Source organism: Fringilla coelebs, assembly GCF_963513975.1.
Source record: "Fringilla coelebs genome assembly, chromosome: 24".
In the NCBI taxonomy this organism is placed as follows: Eukaryota; Metazoa; Chordata; class Aves; order Passeriformes; family Fringillidae; genus Fringilla; species Fringilla coelebs.
The window spans coordinates 5,779,367-5,800,101 of record NC_140050.1 but is presented as its reverse complement, the minus strand read 5'-3'; the positions used below and the strand labels follow the sequence as shown (position 1 = coordinate 5,800,101).

General features: G+C 66.2%; 1 protein-coding gene across 1 annotated transcript; it reads right to left on the bottom strand.

The window, feature by feature from the left end:
- Positions 1–62: 62 nt before the first annotated feature.
- On the bottom strand, positions 63–17,921 carry FCHO1 (FCH and mu domain containing endocytic adaptor 1; the record flags this gene model as incomplete). The annotated part of the gene is made up of 27 exons (XM_084221346.1): positions 17,854–17,921; positions 17,170–17,261; positions 16,995–17,069; positions 16,771–16,912; positions 16,546–16,698; positions 14,461–14,565; positions 12,629–12,727; positions 12,450–12,546; positions 11,250–11,294; positions 11,101–11,173; positions 9,590–9,611; positions 9,457–9,511; positions 8,457–8,635; positions 8,354–8,378; positions 7,499–7,561; positions 7,366–7,408; positions 7,140–7,231; positions 6,479–7,054; positions 5,694–5,806; positions 4,665–4,770; positions 4,470–4,581; positions 4,236–4,391; positions 3,082–3,214; positions 2,807–3,006; positions 1,443–1,507; positions 1,192–1,356; positions 63–85 (listed from the first exon to the last, which is right to left on the bottom strand). Exons 1-27 carry the CDS (start codon positions 17,878–17,880, stop codon positions 63–65), a joined length of 3,036 nt encoding a protein of 1,011 aa, XP_084077472.1. The 5' UTR covers positions 17,881–17,921.
- Positions 17,922–20,735: the final 2,814 nt, after the last annotated feature.

Here is a 20,735-nt window from a genome sequence, read left to right as displayed (position 1 = left end):
ACACCACGGCGGGAGAAGCCCGGGGGGGATCCCGGGGGGGTCCCGGGGGGTCCCGGAGCCGCTCAGGACCCCGCCAGGTAAATCCCTGCGGAGGAAAGGTGGGCACGGAGCAGGGAGGGCACGGCCCCGGCACGGCACGGCACGGGCACGGGCACGGGCACGGCCATGCAGCGAGCGGGGTGACACCGGGAACCACAAAGAGCGGGGACAGGACCCGAAATACCCCAGGGAAGGGACCCTGAGCAGGGAAAGGACCTGAAACACCCCAAAGAGCAGGGAAAGGACCCCATGAACCCCAGAGAGCAGAAAAGGGACTCCTGAACACCTCAAGGAGCAGGGAAAGGACCCCAAACACCCCAGGGAAGGGACCCTGAGCACCCCAAAGAGCAGGGAAAGGACGCTAAATACCCTAGGGAAAGGACCCTGAGCAGGGAAAGGACCCGAAACACCCCAGGGAAGGGACCCTGAGCAGGGAAAGGACCGGAAACAGCCCAGGGAAGGGACCCTGAGCACCTCAAGGAACATGGAAGTGACCCCAAATACCCCACAGAAAGGACCCCATGAACCCCACAGAGCAGAAAAAGGACTCCTGAGCACCTCAAGGAGCACGGAAAGGACCCAAAACACCCCAGGGAAGGGACCCTGAGCAGGGAAAGGACCCGAAACACCCCAGGGAAGGGACCCTGAGCACCCCACAGAGCGGGAAAGGACCCCAAATACCCCAGGGAAGGGACCCTGAGCAGGGAAAGGACCCTAAATACGCCAGGGAAGGGACCCTGAGCAGGGAAGGGAGCCGAAACACCCCAGGGAAGGGACCCTGAGCAGGGAAGGGACCCTAAATACCCCAGAGAAAGGACCCTGAGCACCCCAAAGAGCGGGAAAGGACACCATGAACTCCACAGAGCAGAAAAAGGACTCCTGAGCACCTCAAGGAGCACGGAAAGGACCCGAAACACCCCAGGGAAGGGACCCTGAGCAGGAAAAGGACCCGAAATACCCCAGGGAAGGGACCCTGAGCACCCCAAAGAGCAGGAAAGGACCCCAAACACCCCAAGGAAAGAACCCCGTGCACCGCAGGGAAGGGACCCCCTGTTCCCCCAGCACCCAGGGGATGGGGAGAGGACCCCACACTCCCCAAGGCCGTGAGGAAGGGACCCCCCAACCCCGTCCCCGTGCCCCCCCAGGCCGTACCTGTAGCAAACCTCTTCTTGACCAGCGACATGCGGTACCCGGCGCCCGCCAGCTCCACCTCCACTCCCGACAAGGTGCTGCCCTCGCTGCTGAACTGGGCAGCCACGGGACTGGGCTTACTGGGACCCCCCAGCGGCTCCCAGCTGGCCGAGAGACGCCCGCAGCCTGGGGGGGACCGCGCAGGGGTCGGGGGGGTCGGCACACGGAGCCCCCCGCCCCGCGACCCCCGAGCAGGGCGGGGCCGGCCTCACCTCCCTGCCCCGGGGCACCGGGGATGTCCAGAAGTTTCCAGAGCAGCCGCTTCTCCTCCAGGTTCCTGCCGGGGTCAGGGGGTGTCCTCAAGGCCCCACACCCCCAAATTTCAGCCCTTGCTGCCCATCCCCGCATCCGGCCTCCTGTCGGGGTCCCCGTTTCCCAGTCCAGGGTCCCCCCACCCCCCACCCTGGGCATATTCAGGACCCCCAGTCCTGTGCCCCCCCCACCCCTCATCCCCCACCCTGTGAAGTTTTGAGACCCCAGACCCTTCATCCCCCACCCCATTCAGCCTCAGGACCCCAGACCCTTCATCCCCCACCCTGGGAAGTTTTGAGACCCCAGACCCTTCATCCCTCACCCTGTTCAGCCTCAGGACCCCAGACCCTTCATCCCCCACCCTAGAAAGGTTTGAGACCCTAGACCCTTCATCCCTCACCCTGTTCAGCCTCAGGACCCCAGACCCTTCATCCCCCACCCCATTCATGCTCAAGACCCCAGACCCTTCATCCCCCACCCTGTGAAGGTTTGAGAACCCAGACCCTTTATCCCCCACCCCATTCAGCCTCAGGACCCCAGACCCTTCATCCCCCACCCTGTTCATCCTCAGGACCCCAGACCCTTCATCCCTCACCCTGGAAAGATTTGAGACCCCAGACCCCTCATTCCTCACCCTGGAAAGATTTGAGACCCCAGACCCCTCATTCCTCACCCTGGAAAGATTTGAGACCCCAGACCCCTCATTCCTCATCCTGGGAAGTGTTGAGACCCCAGACCCCTCATCCCTCACCCCATTCATGCTCAAGACCCCAGACCCCTCATCCTCCACCCTGGGAAGTTTTGAGACCCCAGACCCTTCATCCCTCACCCCATTCATGCTCAGGACCCCAGACCCTTCATCCCTCAGCCTGTGAAGGTTTGTGACCCCACACCCTTCATCCCCCACCCTGTTCATCCTCAGGACCCCAAACCCTTCATCCCCCACCCCATTCATGCTCAGGACCCCAGACCCTTCATCCCTTACCCTGTGAAGGTTTGAGACCCCAGACCCTTCATCCCACACCCCATTCATGCTCAGGACCCCAGACCCCTCACCCCGTTCAGCCTCAGGACCCCAGACCCCTCATCCCCCACCCCATTCATGCTCAGGACCCCAGACCCCCCATCCCATTCAGCCTCAGGACCCCAGACCCCTCATCCCTCACCCTGTGAACTTTTGCGACCCCAGACCCCTCACCCCGCACCCCGCCACAGCCCAGCCCCGCTCCCCCGCCGCTCCCTCCCCGCTCCCCCCCGCTCCCTCCCGGTCCCCCCGCTCCCTCCCGGTTCCCCCGGTTCCCCCGGTTCCCCCGGTTGCCGGTACCAGCTGGCGGCGGGCTGCAGCCGCAGGTTGGTCAGGGGCTCCTCCACGGGCAGCAGGACGTGCACGTTGCCCAGGGGCACGGGCAGCGCCAGGGCGGCCGCGTTGTAGCCGTACTCCACGCTGACCCGCGTGGCGCCGGGCGCGCAGTCCCAGCGCACGCACAGCCGCAGCGGCGCCGAGCCGGGGCCCAGCCGCGAGAACTGCGGCACATCGAGGGGTTCAGGGGGTCCCCCGACCCTGCCGAGCCCGGGGAGGGGGCGCCCCGCGGGGCTCACCTGGTATTTGAGCAGAGCCACGTTGTAGTAGGAGGCGGCCGGGCTCTGCTCCGCCTGTTTCTGCAGGTGCCCGGTCAGCGCTGCCATGTTCAGCCAGAAGTCCTTGGTGCTGGGGTCGCTCTGGGAGGGGTCGCTGGGGGCGTGGGGGGACAGAGGCGGCAGGGTTTGGGTACCCCCAGAAGCTGGCAGCTCGGTAGCCAGCTCCAAACGGTGCCCGGATGGCTGGGATCCCCAAAACTCAGCTCCCCATCGCTGCGTTCCCAGCATGGCCAGACCCCCAAGGATCCCAAAATCTCGATACCCAGCTCCCCATCGCTGCATCCAGACCCCAAAACCCGCCCCCATCCCTGCATCCATCACCTCCCAAGGTCCCTATATCCCCTAGACACCCCCTGCACCCCAACACCAGCCCCTATCGCTGCATTGATCCCCCCCCAAGGTCCCTATGCCCCTCCTGCACCCCAAAACCCACCCCTATGGCTGCACCCATCACCTCCCAAGGTCCCTATGCCCCTCCCGTACCCCAAAACTCGCCCCTATTGCTGCATCCATCACCTCCCAAGGTCCCTTTGCACCCCCTGTACCCCAAAACCCGCCCCCATCCATCACCTCCCAAGGTCCCTATGCCCCTCCTGTACCCCAAAACCCGCCCCCATCCCTGCATCCATCACCCCCCAAGGTCCCTATGCCCTTCCTGTACCCCAAAACCCTCTCCCATCCCTGCACCCATCACTCCCCAAGCTCCCTGTATCCCGTAGACACCCCCTGTACCCCAAAACCCGTCCCCATCCCCGTACCCATCACCTCCCAAGACCCCCGCACCCCCTAGACACCTCCTGCACCCCAAAACCCGCCCCAATCCCTGCACCCATCACCTCCCAAGCTCCCCGTACCCCCCTAGACACCTCCTGCACCCCAAAACCCGCCCCTATTGCTGCACCCATCACCTCCCAAGGTCCCTGCACCCCAAAACCCGCCCCCATCCCTGCACCCATCACCTCCCAAGGTCCCTGTACCCCAAAACCCGCCCCAATCCCTGCATCCATCACCTCCCAAGACCCCCGCGCCCCCTAAACTCCCCCTTCACCCCCACACCAGCCCCCCCGCCGCCGCCCCCCGCCCCTCGCAGGCGGTCCCCGCGGTGCCCCCCGCACCTGTAGAGCAGCTCGGCGTTGGGCAGGAACTGCTCGATGGCCCCGGCGTTCAGCAGGCGGAAACTGAGCACGGGCGGGGCGGCGGCGCCGCCGAACACCCGCACGATCCCGGCGGGGAAGGACATGGTCAGCTCGCCGGTCACCTTCACCAGGCAGCTACCGCGGGGGGGACACACCGGGGGTCAGCGGGAGCGACACGGCGGCCGGAGGGACCCCCGGGATCGCCCCCCGTACCTGTCGGCGTCGCGGCCCTTGAAATAGGCGTGCACGTACTCGGTGAAGGCGGTGGCGACGGGCAGCGCGTCCTGCGAGCCCAGCACCACGGGGCTGGGACCGCGCGACAGCCCTGGGGAGGGGGCAGAGGGGTCAGACCCCCAGACCACCCCCCCCCAAGCCCACCCTCCCACCCAGGATCCCCCCGGGACGCACCGAGCGCCGGCGGGGCCACGGCGAAGAAGCCGCGCTCGCTCAAACTGGCGGGGGCCGAGTGCGAGGGGCCGCAGCTCCAGGAGGGCGAGGGGCTCAGCGAGCGCGACTGCCGAGCGAGGGGGGGCTGGGGCGGGGGTCTGCACCCCCCAGCCCGAATTCCACATCCCTGCACCCTCGCAGCCCCGAATTCCACACCCTGGCACCCCGAATTCCACATCCCTGCACCCCCGCAGCCCCGAATTCCACATCCCTGCACCCCGAATTCCACACCCCTCCACCCTGAATTCCACATCCCTGCACCCCCGAATTCCCCATCCCTGCAGCCCCGAATTCCCCATCCCTGTACCCCCGAATTCCACACCCCCACACCCCCGAATCCCCACACCCCCAAATCCCCACACCCCTGAACCCCCAAATTCCCACATCCCCGAATTCCCACAACCCCAAATTCCCACACGCCCGAATCCTCACACCCCTGAACCCCCAAATCCCCACACCCCTGAACCCCCACACCCCCAAATCCCCACATCCCCAAATTTCCACACCCCCAGATTCCCCCACACCCCTGAACCCCCAAATTCCCACACCCCGAACCCCCACACCCCCAAATTCCCACACCCCCGAACCCCCAAATTCCCACCCCCCAAATTCCCACATCCCCGAATCCCCACACCCCCAAATCCCCACAACCCCAAATTCCCACATCCCCAAATTCCCACACCCCCGAACCCCCAAATTCCCACCCCGAACCCCCGAACCCCCAAATTCCCACCCCCGAACCCCCAAATCCCACCCCCCGAACCCCCAAATCCCCCCACCCCCGAACCCCCCCACCCCCGAACCCCCAAATCCCCCCCCCTCCCTCCCACCCCCCTCTCCATCACCTCCCCCTCCCATCCCCCACGGAATCTCCTCCCAGCGCCGCTGCCGTTCCCATACTGGGCGCACTGGGAAGCCGGGCCGTGTCTGCCCGCCCCTCCCGGGGGTCCCCTCGCCCCCCCCAGCCCGGGGGTCCCCCAAACCCCTCACCAGGTCGCTGTTGCTGCCCGGCCCCGCCGGCGGCCGCTTGGTGCGGGAGCGGCGCGGGGGCGCCACGAGAGGAACGTCCCGGGGGGCGGCGCTGGGCCAGGGGGGCACCGAATCTGGGGGGGCACGAACGGGGGGTGAGGGGAGAGCCCCGACACGGCGGGATCGCCCCCCACTCCCCACCGGGATACAGGACCCCCCCCCGGGAGTTGGGCAGGGCTCGGATTTGGGGTGGGGGGTGGAGTTGGGGGATGGGGGGGAGGTTTGGGGGTGATGGGGGGCGGATTTGGGGTTATGGGGGGCAGAGTTTGGGGTCATGGGGGGCACAGTTCAGGTTAATTTGGGGCAGAGTTTGGGGTCACTCGGGGCAGAGTTTGGGGTCATGGGGGGTACAGTTCAGGGTAACTGGGGGGCAGAGTTTGGGGTCATGGGGGGCAGAGTTCAGGTTAATTGGGGGGCAGAGTTTGGGGTCATGGGGGGCACAGTCTGGGGTAACTGGGGGGCAGAGTTTGGGGTCACTCGGGGCAGAGTTTGGGGGTCATGGGGGGCACAGTTCAGGCTAATTGGGGGTCAGAGTTTGGGGTCACTCGGGGCAGATTTGGGGGTGATGGGGAGCACAGTTCAGGCTAATTGGGGGGCAGAGTTTGGGGTGACTCAAGGCAGATTTGGGGATGATGTGGGGCACAGTCCGGGGTCGTGGGGGCAGATTTAGAGATAACGGGGGTGGGGCAGAGTTGGCGGCTGTGGGAGTCACATTCGGGGTAACCTGGGGCAGCCCCCCCACTCACCCGGCTCCGAGGGCAGCGGGGGGGTCCCGGCCGTGCCCCCCGGCCCTTGGCAGCCCCACGGAGAGGGGCTGGAGGACTCCCCCCCGCTCGGGGGGGCCGGCGAGGAGGATGACGAGGAGGCCGAGTTGGAGGAAGGCCGGGTCGGGGGGGGCTGCTCCCCACCGGGACTGCGGGGTCTCCCCCAAACCGGGGGATCCCCAAAAGGGTCCGGCGAGGGCGCTTCTCGCGGGGCGGGGCCGCTGAGGCAGCGGCTGCGAGCGCGGGGCGCGACCCCCGCGTCCACCCAGAGCCCCTCGGCGGCGGGGCCGCTGAAAACGGCGAAGTTGGGGGGCTCGGGGAGGCGGCCGGAGGGGCTGCGGGGCCGCGGCGCCCAGGCGGCGGCGGCGGCGGCGGGCGGCGGCTCCGGTTTGGGGCCGGGGCTCTGCGGCGTGCCCGGCTGCGGGGTCCAGGGCCGGGAGTCGGGCGAGGGGCCGGGCGCGGGGTGCGAGGGCGAGTCCAGCCCCGAATCCTCCACGTTCTCCGGGGACGAGGAGGAGAAGGGCGACGACGACGAGGTGAGCACGTACGAGCGGGGGGCTGCGGGATGGCCGCGGTCAGACGGGGCTCCCCCGCGTCCCGCCGGGGGTCTCGTCCCGTTCCCGCCCCCTCCCCAAATCCTCACCCGGGAATTCCTCCGCCTCCAGCGCCGATTCCAGCGGCGGCCCGAAGAGCGCGGCCGGGGGTGGAGTGTCCTGGGGGGGCTTCCCGGGGCCGCTGGGATGGGGAGGGAGTTGGGGGGCTCAGATACTGCCCGGGACCCCCCAGGAATGGGGGGTGGGCACTGCCCGGCGCCGCAATCCCTCCCTGTCCCCTCCCTGTCCCCTCCCTGTCCCCTCCCTGTCCCCTACCTGTCCACCCGCGCCGCCGGCAGAGCCCTCCCTGTGCTGTCACCTGTGGGGAGAGGGGACACTGCGCTGCACCCCCCAGGGACCCCTCGTGGGCCCCCCCAAATCCTCAGGACCCCTCCCCTGCCAGTCCCACCTGTCGCCAGTGTCCCCTCGGGGTCGGTGTCACCGCAGGCCGGGGGCAGGGACGCCGCGTGCCCTGCAGGGGGATGGCACCATGAGGGGACACGGGGACGCTGGGGTGGCTCAGGGAGGGCGGGGTGTCCCCAGGGAAGGGGGGCAGGAAGGGTGGCATTGTCCCCAAGGAGGGTCTGAGGAAGGATGAAATGTCCCCAAGGGGGGTCAGGAAGGATGGGATGTCCCCAAGAAGGGGGTCAGGAAGGATGAGATGTCCCCAAGAAAGGGGGTCAGGAAGGATGGGATGTCCCCAAGAAGGGGCTCAGGAAGGATGAGATGTCCCCAAGGGGGGTCAGGAGGATGAGATGTCCCCAAGGAAGGGGTCTGAGGAAGGGTGTGATGTCCCCAAGGGGCTCAGGTGGATGTGATGTCCCCAAGCAGTGGGGATTAGGAGGATGAGATGTCCCCAAGCAGTGGCTCAGGAAGAATGGGATGTCCCCAAGGAGGGGGTCAGGAAGGATGGGATGTCCCCAAGGGGCTCAGGAAGGGTGGGATGTCCCCAAGGAAGGGGCTCAGGAATGATGGGATGTCCCCAAGCAGTGGGGCTTAGGAGGATGAGATGTCCCCAAGGGGGCTCAGGAAGGATGGGATGTCCCCAAGAAGGGTCTGAGGAAGGATGAAATGTCCCCAAGGGGTTCAGGAAGGATGAGATGTCCCCAAGCAGTGGCTCAGGAAGGATGGCATGTCCCCAAGCAGTGGCTCAGGAGGATGTGATGTCCCCAGGGAGGCTCAGGAAGGATGGCATGTCCCCAAGCAGTGGCTCCCACCCTCAGTGCCACCCCCCGTGCCACCCCGCGCCCGCGGTGCCACTTACGGGACGCCTGCCTCCTGACGGTGCCCTGCAAGAGAAGGGGACAGAACTGAGGTGACCCCACAAATTCCTGTGAGGGGGGATCCCCACAGCCCCCCAGGCTCACCCCGAGGCCGGGGGCCAGGATGAGGTTTCCCACGGTGGCCTTGAGCTGCTCCACGGCGGCCTCGGCGCTGCCGGGCGCCTCGCGCGCCGCCGCCGGTTTGATGTGCACGTAAAACTTGCGCGGCTCCTCCTCGTCGTAGTCCGAGTCGCTGGAGGAGCAGCCGGCGTTCTCCGCCTCGCCTGAGCCCACGTCAAGGCAGTGCCCGGCTGGAATTGCCCTTGGAGCCCCCCAAAAACCCCGGTTGGAATTCCCCTTGGATCCCCCAAAAATCCCGGTCGGAATTCCCCTTGGATTCCCCCAAAATCCCAGTCAGAATTCCCCTTGGATCCCCCCAAGATCCCAGTCAGAATTCCCCTGGGATCACCCAAGAATCCCTGTCTGGAATTCCCCTTGGATCCCCCAAAATCCCTGGTTGGAATTCCCCTTGGATCCCCCAAAATCCCTGGCTGGAATTCCCCTGGGATCCCCCCAGTATCTTGGTTGGAATTCCCCTTGGATCCCCCAAAATCCCTGGTTGGAATTCCCCTTGGATCCCCCAAAATCCCTGGCTGGAATTCCCCTGGGATCCCCCCAGTATCTTGGTTGGAATTCCCCTTGGATCCCCCAAAATCCCTGGTTGGAATTCCCCTTGGATCCCCCCAAAATCCCGGCCAGAATTCCCCTGGGTTCCCCCCAAAATCCCTCTCGGAATTCCCCTTGGATCCCCCCAAGAATCCCAGTCAGAATTCCCCTTGGATCCCCCCAAGAATTCCAGTCAGAATTCCCCTTGGATCCCCCCAAGAATCCCAGTCAGAATTCCCCTTGAATCCCCCAAAATCCTGCTCGGAATTCCCCTGGGATCCCCCCAAAATCCCGGTCAGAATTCCCCATGGATCCCCCCAAGATCTCTCTCGGAATTCCCCTCAGTTCCCCCCAAAATCCCTCTCGGAATTCCCCTGGGATCCCCCCAAGATCCCTCTCGGAATTCCCCTTGGATCCCCGCTCCCTTTTCCAAGGATACCGCGGGCGCTCTCGGGGCGCACGGTGAATCCGTCCTCGTCCACCTCGGGGCCGCCCTGCGGGGACACGCCCGACATTCCCAGTGCTCCCAGTTTGGGAATGGCAGCGCCGGGGCCGGGCACTGGGACACTCACCAGGTCGGGATCCGGAGATTCCCTGGGGAATGACGGGGGAGAGTCAGGCGGGGAGGGGGAAAGGGGGTGGGAGGCAGGGATGTGGGGATTCAGGGATGTGGGGATGTGGGGATTCAGGGATGTGGGGATTCAGGGATGTGGGGATTCAGGGATGTGGGGATCCAGGGATGTGGGGATCCAGGGATGTGGGGATTTAGGGATGTGGGGATTCAGGGATGTGGGGATCCAGGGATGTGGGGATCCAGGGATGTGGGGATTCAGGGATGTGGGGATTTAGGGATGTGGGGATCCAGGGATGTGGGAATACAGGGATGTGGGGATTCAGGGATGTGGGAATTCAGGGATGTGGGGATTCAGGGATGTGGGGATGTGGGAATGCCGGGATGTGGGGATTCAGGGATGTGGGAATTCAGGGATGTGGGGATTCAGGGATGTGGGGATGCCGGGATGTGGGGATTCGGGGATGTGGGGATTCAGATATGTGGGGATTCAGGGATGTGGGGATTCAGGGATGTGGGGATGCCGGGATGTGGGGATTCGGGGATGTGGGAATTCAGGGATGTGGGGATTCAGGGATGTGGGGATTCAGGGATGTGGGGATTCAGGGATGTGGGGATGCCGGGATGTGGGGATGCTGGGATGTGGGGATTCGGGGATGTGGGAATTCAGGGATGTGGGGATTTAGGGATGTGGGAATTCAGGGATGTGGGGATTCGGGGATGTGGGAATTCGGGGATGTGGGGATTCAGGGATGAAACAATGCAGGGATGCCGGGATGCTGGGAATTCAGGGATGTGGGAATTCAGGGATGCAGGGATGCGGGAATTCAGGATGTGGGGATTCAGGATGTGGAGATTCAGGGATGCAGGAAATCAGGGATGTGGGGATGTGGGAATTCAGGGATGCAGGAATTCAGGATGCAGGAATTCAGGGATGTGGGGATGCAGGGATGTGGTAATTTAGGGATGCAGGAATTCAGGGATGCAGGGATGAGGGAATTTGGGGATGTGGGGATTCAGGGATGCAGGGATTCAGGGATGCGGGGATGCAGGGATGCGGGAATTCAGGGATGCAGGGATGCGGGAGTTCAGCAATGAAACAGTGCAGGGATTTCGGGATGTGGAACGTGGGGATGCCGGGATGCGGAACGTGGGGATGCCGGAACGTGGGGATGCCGGGATGTGGAACGTGGGAATGCCGGGATGTGGGAATGCCGGGATGTAGAACGTGGGGATGCCGGGATGTGGGAATGCCGGGTTGTGGAACGTGGGGATGCCGGGATGCGGAACGTGGGAATGCCGGAACGTGGGAATGCCGGGATGTGGAATGTGGGGATGCCGGGATGTGGAACGTGGGGATGCCGGGATGTGGAACGTGGGGATGCCGGGATGTGGAACGTGGGGATGCTGGGATGCGGAACGTGGGGATTTCAGGATGTGGAACGTGGGGATGCCGGGATGTGGGGATGCCGGGCTGCAGGAACTCGGGGACGCCGGGCCTGAGGCTCTTACACAGCGTCGCGCTCCCGCTCCTTACGGCTCAAGCCCGGGATCCGGAACGCTTTGCTCCGGCTCCTCTTGGGTCCTGGGGAAAGCGGGGGCGGGGTGAGGAGGGGTCTCCGCAGCCCCCGGCACGCCCGGCCGGGTGCAGACGTACTTGCCTTCCTGCGCTGGGGCCAGCCGGTACTCGTCGAAATCCAGCGCTCCTGCCATGGAGAGAGGGATCAGCCCGGGATCAGCCAGGATGAACCCAAATCAGCCCAGGATCAGCCCGGGGTCAGCTCGGGGAGAGCCCGGGGTCAACCCAGGATCAGCCCAGGATGAACCCAAATCAGCCCGGGACCAGCCCAGATCAGCTCAGGGTGAGCCCAGGATCCACCCAGGATCAGCCCAGGATGAACCCAAATCAGCCCGGGACCAGCCCAGATCAGCTCGGGGTAAGCCCAGGATCAACCCAGGACCAGCTGGGATCAACCTGGATCAACCCAGGACCAGCTGGAATCAACCCAGGACCAGCTCGGGTTGAGCCCAGGATCAAGCCCGGGATCAAGGCAGGATCAGCCGGGATCAGCTGGGATCAACCCCAAAACAGCCAGGATCAGCCTGGATCAACCCGGGATTAGCCTGGGATCAGCCAGGATCAGCCCGCAATAAGCCAGGACCAGCTGGGATCGATCTGGGATCAGCCCGGGATCAATCTGGGATCAGCCCAGGATCAATCTGGGATCAGCCCAGGATCAACCCAGGATCATCGTGGGATCAATACAGGATCAATCTGGGATCAGCCTGGGATCAATCCAGGATCAGCCCAGGATCAATCCAGGGTCAATCCAGGATCAGCCCGGGATCAGCCCGGGATCATCCTAGGATCAGCCCGGGATCAATCCAGGATCAGCCAGGGATCAGTCCAGGATCAGCCAGGGATCAGTCCAGGATCAGCCCGGGATCAGCCGGGATCCACCCAGAATCAGCCCAGGATCAATCTGGGGTCAGTCCGGGATCAATCCGGGATCAACCCAGGATCAGCCCAGGATCAGCCCGGGATCATCCCGGGATCAATCTGGGATCAGCCCGGGATCAGCCCGGGATCAATCTGGGATCAGTCCGGGATCAGCCTGGGATCAGCCCGGGATCAATCCGGGGTCATCCCAGGATCAATCTGGGATCATCCCGGGATCAGCCCAGGATCAATCCAGGATCAATCTGGGATCAGGCTGGGATCAATCCGGGATCAACCCAGGATCAGCCCAGGATCAATCCAGGATCATCCCAGGATCAATCCCGGATCAGCCCAGGATCCCTCCAGGATCATCCCTGGACCATGGGGCCCCTCCCCGCCCAGGTGTGACCCCCGGGCTCACCTGGCCGCTCCCTGCCCGTGCCCTTGCTCTCGGCAAACCTCCGCAGCAGCATCTCGGTGCCGATGTTCTCCACGTTCTGCTTGAACTCCTCGTGCACCTGCGGGGGGAAAACGGGAAAGGGGGCGTGGAATAAAGGGGGGGAATGGGAACGGGGCGGGGTCCCTCACCTGGGGACTCACCTGGCCGATCTGGACGTGGGTGTCCTCCACCGAGTGCGAGTAGGAGCCGATGAGCCCCTTCATGTGCCGCAGGTGAGCCTCTTCCACCTCCTGGAAACGCTGGAGCGGGAAAAACGGGGGGTCAGGAACGGGGGGAGGTCCCCAGGGATCGGCAGGGGGGCAGGGAAGGGGGTTGGGACGGGTGGGATGTGCCCAGGTGGGTGTGGAAGGGTTTGGGATGGGTGGGATGTCCCTAGGTGGGTGTGGAAGGGTTTGGGATGTCCCCAGGTGCGTGTGGGAGGGTTTGGGATGGGTGGGATGTCCCCAGGTGGGCAGAGAAGGGGGGTTGGGATGGGTGGGATGTCCCCAAGTGGGTGTGGAAGAGTTTGGGATGGGTGGGATGTCCCCAGGTGGGTGTGGAAAGGTTTGGGATGGGTGGGATGTCCCCAGGTGGGTGTGGAAGGGTTTGGGATGTCCCCAGGTGAGCAGAGAAGGGTTGGGATGGGTGGGATGTCCCCAGGTGGGTGTGGGAGGGTTTGGGATGGGTGGGATGTCCCCAGGTGGGCAGGGAAGGGGGGTTGGGATGGGTGGGATGTCCCCAGGTGGGTGTGGGAGGGTTTGGGATGTCCCCAGGTGGGTGTGGAAGGGTTTGGGATGTCCCCAGGTGGGTGTGGAAGGGTTTGGGATGGGTGGGATGTCCCCAGGTGGGTGTGGAAGGGTTTGGGATGGGTGGGATGTCCCCAGGTGGGTGTGGGAGGGTTTGGGATGGGTGGGATGTCCCCAGGTGGGTGTGGAAGGGTTTGGGATGTCCCCAGGTGGGTGTGGAAGGGTTTGGGATGTCCCCAGGTGGGCAGGGAAGGATTTGGGACGGGTGGGATGTCCCCAGGTGGGTGTGGAAGGGGGTTGGGATGGGTGGGATGTCCCCAGGTGGGTGTGAAAGGGGGGTTGGGATGGGTGGGATGTCCCCAGGGATCCCCTCTCTTCCCAAATCCCACCAACGCCCGCCCACACCCAAATCCCATCAGTTCCCATCCCTGCCCAGTTCCCCACAGTGCCCATCCCAGCCCTGCCCATCCCTTTCCCAATTCCCAGCAGCTCCCAGCCCTTCCCAACTCCCAGCCATGCCCATCCTTTTCCAAACCCCACCAGCTCCCACCCCTCTCCCAGCTCCCATCCCTTTCCCAGTTCCCACCAGTGCCCATCCCTCTCCCAGCTCTCATCTGTGCCCATCTCTCTCCCAGTTCCCACCAGCTCTCAGCCCTCTCCCAGTTCCCATCCTTCTCCCAATTCCCACCAGTGCCCATCCCTCTCCCAGTTCCCACCAGTTCCCATTCCTTTCCCAGTTCCCACCAGCTCCCAGCCCTCTCCCAGCTCCCATCTGTGCCCATCTCTCTCCCAGTTCCCACCAGCTCTCAGCCCTCTCCCAATTCCCATCCCTCTCCCAATTCCCACCCCTCTCCCAGCTCCCACCAGTTCCCATCTTTCTCCCAGCTCCCAGCCCTCTCCCAGTTCCCACCCCTCTCCCAGCTCCCACCAGCTCCCACCCCTCTCCCAGTTCCCATCCCTCTCCCAGTTCCCACCCCTCTCCCAGCAGCTCCCATCCCTCTCCCAGTTCCCATCCCTCTCCCATTCACACCAGTTCCCCCAGTTCCTCCCAGTTCCCCCCAGCTCCCACCCTTCTCCCAGTTCCCCCAGTTCCCCCAGCTCCCGCCCCTCTCCCAGTTCCCCCCAGTTCCCCCCAGTTCCCACCCCTCTCCCACCCCTGTCCCAGTTCCCCCAGTTCCCCCAGTTCCCCCAGTTCCCCCCAGTTCCCCCCAGTTCCCACCCCTCTCCCAGTTCCCCCCAGTTCCCACCATGGCCGAGTCCAGCATGCGCTGCTCGAAGTCGGCGCGGGCCGCGTTGTATTTGTCCACCGCCCTCCGCAGAGCCTCGCCCGCCTTCCGCGACTTCAGCTCCGCCTGCGCCGCCGCCGGGCACGGGGACAGCCGGGGACAGCCGGGGACAGCCGGGGGACAGCAGGGACAACGGCAGGGATCATCAGAAACGGGACAAGGGACAGCCGGGGACAGCCGGGGGACAGCCGGGAAAATGACGGGGATCATCAGAAACGGGACAAGGGACAGCCGGGGACAGCCGGGGACAAGGACAGGGATGGTCAGGAATGGGACAGAGACCACCCAGAGGGGACAGGGGACAGCCCCAGGGACAGCCAGGGGACAGGAATTGTCAGGGAGGGGATAGGGGACAGTCAGGGGAATGACAGGGATGATCAGGAATGGGACAGGGGACAGCCGGGGAACAGCCGGGGACAAGGACAGGGATGGTCAGGAATGGGACAGAAACCACCCAGAGGGGACAGGGGACAGCCCCAGGGACAGCCAGGGGACAGGAATTGTCAGGGAGGGGACAGGGGACAGCTAGGAACAAGGACAGGGATCATCAGGAAGGGGACAGTCGGGACAAGGACAGGGATTGTCAGGGAGGGGACAAGGGACAGTCAGGGGAATGACAGGGATGGTCAGGAACAGGACAGGGGACAGCCAGGGACAGCCAGGGGGCAGCAGGGACAAGGACAGGGATGGTCAGGAACGGGACAGAAACCACCCAGAGGGGACAGGGGACAGCCAGGGGACAGCCAGGGGACAGGAATTGTCAGGGAAGGGACAGGGGACAGCCAGGAACAGCCAAGACAAGGACAGGGATCATCAGGAAGGGGACAGGGGACAGCAGGGACAAGGACAGGGATCATCAGGAACGGGACAGAGACCACCCAGGGGGGACAGGGGAGAGCTGGGAAGAAGACAGGAGCCATCACAGGGAGGGGACAGGGACCTCTTGGTGGGGACAGGGAGCATCAGGGAGGGGACAGGGATCACTGTGGGACAACAGCAGCATCGAGGGAGGGTCAAGAATCACCGGGGAAGGGACACAGACCCCTGGGGGAGGTGACAGGGACCGCAGGGAGGAGGAACAAGAACCACCAGGAGGGGACAGAGACCACCCAGGACAGGACAAAAACCACCAGGAGGGGACAGAGACCACCAAGGACAGGACAAGCACCACCAGAAGGGGACAGGGACCACCAAGGACAGGACAAGAAGCACCAGAAGGGGACAGGGAGCACCAAGGACAGGACAAGAAGCACCTGGGGGACAGGGAAGAAGCACCTGGGGGACAGGACAAGAAGCACAAGGGGACAGGAACCACCAAGGACAGGACAAGCACCACCAGGAGGGGACAGGGACCACCAAGGACAGGACAAAAACCATGAGGGGACAGGGACCACCAAGGACAGGACAAAAACCATGAGGGGACAGAGACCACCAAGAACAGGACAAGAACCACCATGAGGGGATGGGGACCACCAAGGCAGGACAAGAAGCACCACAAGGGGACAGAGACCACCAAGGACAGGACAAAAACCACCACGAGGGGACAGAGACCACCAAGGACAGGACAAGAACCACCAGGAGGGGACAGGGACCACCAAGGACAGGACAAGAACCACCAGGAGGGGACAGGGAGCACCAAGGACAGGACAAGAAACACCACGAGGGGATGGGGACCACCCAGGACAGGACAAAAAGCACCTGGGGGACAGGGACCACCAAGGACAGGACAAGAACCACCATGAGGGGACAGGGAGCACCAAGGACAGGACAAAAACCATGAGGGGACAGGGAGCACCAAGGACAGGACAAAAACCATGAGGGGACAGGGAGCACCAAGGACAGGACAAAAACCATGAGGGGACAGGGACCACCAAGGACAGGACAAAAACCATGAGGGGACAGGGAGCACCAAGGACAGGACAAGAAGCACCTGGGGGACAGGACAAGAAGCACGAGGGGACAGGGACCACCAAGGACAGGACAAAAACCACCAGGAGGGGACAGTGAGCAGCCATGGGGACACAGGGACAGGGAGGGGGGTGGCACCTTGTCGATCTCCTTCTGGCTGGTGCCCTCCTTGCGCAGCCGCTCGTACTCCTGGCACTTGCTGTGGTAGCTCTCCTTGGACTTGGGCAGCAGCTGGGCCACCCCGTGCAGCAGCTGCACGGCCTCCAGCGTCCCTGCCACCTCCTCCTTGGACTGTGGGGACACCTCAGCGTGGGCAGGGCTGGCTGGGGACAGCGGGGAGGGGACAGGGGACGGCTCTGCTACCTTCTTGTGCACCCGGCCTTGCTCCTCGCCGTAGCGCGAGATCTCCTTGATGAGGTCGTGCAGCTTCTTCATCAGCTCCAGGTGGCACAGCGCCAGCTTGTCCGACGAGATGCGGAAAACCTCCCACAGAGGGGCGAAGGTGCTGCTTGGGGGGCCACCAAAAGGTCACCGGGGTGTCCCCAAAGCCACCTCGGGGTGCCCCAGATCCCCCCTGCTCCCCGTACCCCAGCTGGGTGCCGTTCGTGGCCATCTTCGACAGCTTCACCATGGCTTTGGCGTAGTTCTCCTCGATGGCAGCCCTGGGGAGGGGGATTTGGGATGGAGACAGGGTTTTGGGGATCCCCCCAAAAGGGTTTTGGGGACCCCCCAAAGGGTTTTGGGGAGCCCAGCCCCGGGTACCTCTCCCGGACGAAGTCGGCCAGCTCCTTGGTGGAGATCTGCCCGTGCTTCATGTTGTGGTAGAGGACGTCGAAGCCGTGGTTCTTCTCACCCTGCCAGGGGAGCCCCCTCCTCAAATCCCAAATCTCGAGGCACCCCCGCACCCCCTCTTCCACCTGGAGTGGCCCAAACCCCCCCAAATCGGGGGGCTGACCCCCCATCCCCTCCCCCCCCCCCCCAGGAACCAGCCCTGCTCAGGACAGGCTGGGCTGAACCCCAAAAATCCCCGCGGTTATTTTGGGTGCTGCCCACCCCCTCCCCCCCCCAAAAGCCTTCACCTCAACCCCCACCCCCTCCCCCAGCCGCGCTGGGGGTGCAGGTGAACCCCCAGGGGAAACTGAGGCAGGAGGAAGAGGAAGGTGGCAGCAGCGAACCAGGAAGCGCCGGCCACGCGACTTCCCCTCCCCCCCCCAGGCTGGGGACCCCCACGGAGGATGGGGGGGGGGGGGACAGCGATGTCACCAAAGCGGGGAGACCCCCCCAGCCCCCCTCCCCCACCGCCCACCCCCCAATTAATTAATTAACGGCATTAACGGAGCCACCGGGCCTTGAAAATTCACCTCCCCCAAAGGCGGGGGGGGGTCTCTGAGGGTGGGGGGCACCCAAGGGTGGGGGGCACCCAAAGGGGGGGGGATCCCAGCTTACCCAGAAGTGCTCGGTGAAATAGGACATCTTGGAGGGGGGAGGGGGCAGCGGCGCGGGGACCCCGCAGCTCAACTCCCGGCGCCCTGGTGGGGGTGGGGGGGGGACACCGGGGGTCTTACCGGGGAGCGGGGGGGGGCTCCGCGGGGTCGCACCCCCCCCCCCCGTTTTTATCGGTTTTCGCGGGAAAACGCAGCGCCGTGACCATGGAAACCGCAAGGTGCTCCCCGGCTGCGACCCCTCCCCAAGGTGCGCGGCACCCCGGGGTACCGGGGGCAGCACCGGGGGGGGCACCGGGGGGGCACCGGGGCGGCGCTGGGCCCGACACCGGATACGCAGATCAATAATAAATGAGCGGCTGCTGCGTGCGGCGGCGGCTGCTCCCGCACCCGGCCCTGCCCGTGCCCCCCAAGCCCCCCCAAAAACACCCCCGCATCCCCCCAGGGACCCCCGCCCCACAAAAAAAAAGAACCCAAAATCCCGACCCCCCCCATCCCCCCGTAAATTTACCGCGCTGGGGGTCCCCGAGCAGAGCAGCCCCCCAATACTCAGTGTGGGGGACCCCCAGATGTGCCCCCCACCCCAGGATGTGCCCCCCACCCCGGATGTGCCCCCCAAACCCGGGCTGAGCCCCCCCGCACCCGCTCCCCCTCCCCGTCATGCACCGGAGAAAAACAGGAAACCCCAAAAATTCGCGCCCGGTCGGCGCCACCGGGGGAGGCCCCCCCCGACTCACCCTGGGGTCTTGGGGGGTTCGCGGGGTCCCCCCGAGCATCCTCGGCGGGCCGGGGGTCTGGAGGGGTTCAAGGGGGGGGTCAGGGCACGCTGCAGCCCCCCCAAACCGGCTCCGGCCCCCCCCCCCCCGCTGCCGGTCCCTCCGCCACCTGTGTGACGAGCGGGGCGGGCGCAGCGCGGCCCCCCCGGTAACGGGAGGGGGGGAAAAAGCTGGGAGGGGTCTCGGGCGGGGGATCGGGACCCGCTGGACTCCCCCCAAACCCCATCCCCAGCCCCGCCGGTGCCGGGCGGCCGCAAACGCCACGAACGCGCCGCCGGCCAAAGTCCCCGCGGCCACCGAGTCCCCGAGCGGGACGGGGGGCGCGGGGCGGGGGGGCTGCGGCACCGGGACCCCCCCCCCCGCGCCCCAAAACCGGGCGGTTCGGGCCAGCCGCAGGCGTGACCTTCAGCGGGGGGCGCGGGGAACCCCCGGAGGATGCGGGGGGACAGGAGGGGGGCCCCGGTTGGGGCGGGTGGGGGGGCTGCGCACCCCAAAACCTCTCCGGTAACGGGAGGCACGGCGGGGGGGGGGGGTTATTATTGGGGCGTGCACCCCAAAAATGAAAAAAGGAGGGAAAGCGCCGAAGCGAGCCCTGCACCTGCAGCGGGGGGAGGCGGCGGGGGGGCCGCCCGCAGCACCGGGAGCGGGCTCGTGGCCAGCGGGGGCTGCACCGGTGCACCGGGGCGTTATTAACGGTGGGCGCCGGGGCGGTGCGGCGCGATGCGGTGCGGCGGGGCGCGGTGCACAGCTCGGGGAGACGGGGGGGGGAGATCTCCGGTACGGCGGGGGCGGCGCGGGGCTGCACCCCCGCACCCCGGCGAGGGCGATGCGGCGGGGGAAACCCGCGCGGGAACGGCGGGGCCGGGGGGCTGCGCGGCGGGGCCGCGGCAGGGGCACTCCGGGACGGGACCCCCGTGCGGGGCGCGGGGCCGGGGCGCGGTGCCCGCTCCGGGGAGGACGCGGGACTCACCTGCGGGGCCGCCGCCCCCGCCCCGCTCCGCTGTCGCCGCCGCCCCGGGACCGCGCCGGGACCGCGCCGGGGGCGGTGCTGGCCACGCCCCCTCCCGCCGAGCCGCGCCGCCATTGGCCAGCGCGCCCGGCAGCGGTGACCGCAGCCAGCGGCCGCCGCCTCCCATTGGTCGAGGCGCCGCCGCGCCGCGCGCGGGGAGGGGGCTCATTTGCATTTTTAAAGCGGCCGCCGCCCCGAAAGCGCGGCGGGAGCGGCGCGGGGGGAGATGCGCGAGCGGAGCCGCCGGCACCGGAGAGCGACACTGGAGCTGCCGCCGTCCCCCCGGCTGTCACCGAGCCCGAGCTGTCACCCCCCTGCCAGGACTGCCGCCACCGCAGCTCGCGGTGCTGCTCCCGGTGCGGCGGCTCCCACCCGCGCCCCCCCCCCCACGATCCCGCCGGTGTCACCGCACCCGCGGCTGTCCGTCCCCCCCCCCTCCCCGCCGCCGGTGCCAGCCGGTGCCTCGCACCCCGCTGAGCTCATGGCCCGGCTGTCACCGGCTGTCACCGGCGCAGCTGCGGGAGCGTCCCCGCGGGCGGCGGGGCGGGGGACATTCCCGGCGGGGGCGACATTCCCGTATTCCCGTCGGGAATCCACCGAACATCCCGCCCAGACGGGGAACGCGCCGGCCCCGCGGTGCCACCGGAGCCGGGACGGCGGGGACGTCACGCGGCGGTTTCGGTTACGCCGCCTTTTGTCCCGGCGACACCTGGCAGGTGCCACCGCGCCCGCACGGCAGTGCCAGGCCCGGCCGGTGGCACCGCGGCAGCGCCGGTGGGCTCGGGGCCGGGCCAAAGGGGAGGGGGGGACAACGGCGGGACCCCTCCCCAAAACCCAAAGCCACTGGGAGCGGTCCCAGCAGAGTGGGGGGCTCGGAGGGGGCTGGGGGGACAGGGACAGCCTCGGGGACAGCCGCGAGCCCGGGGCTCACACCGGGGCTCGAGGGGACCGAACCCCCCCGCCCTGCCCGGAGCCCCCTCCCCAAAACCCCCCCGCTGGGGCAAAGGGCTGGGAACGAGGGGATTTTGGGGAAGGGGAGGTTTGGGATCGGCTGGGGCGGGAAGGGGAATTGGGGGGTGGGCACGGGGGGCTTTGAGAGGC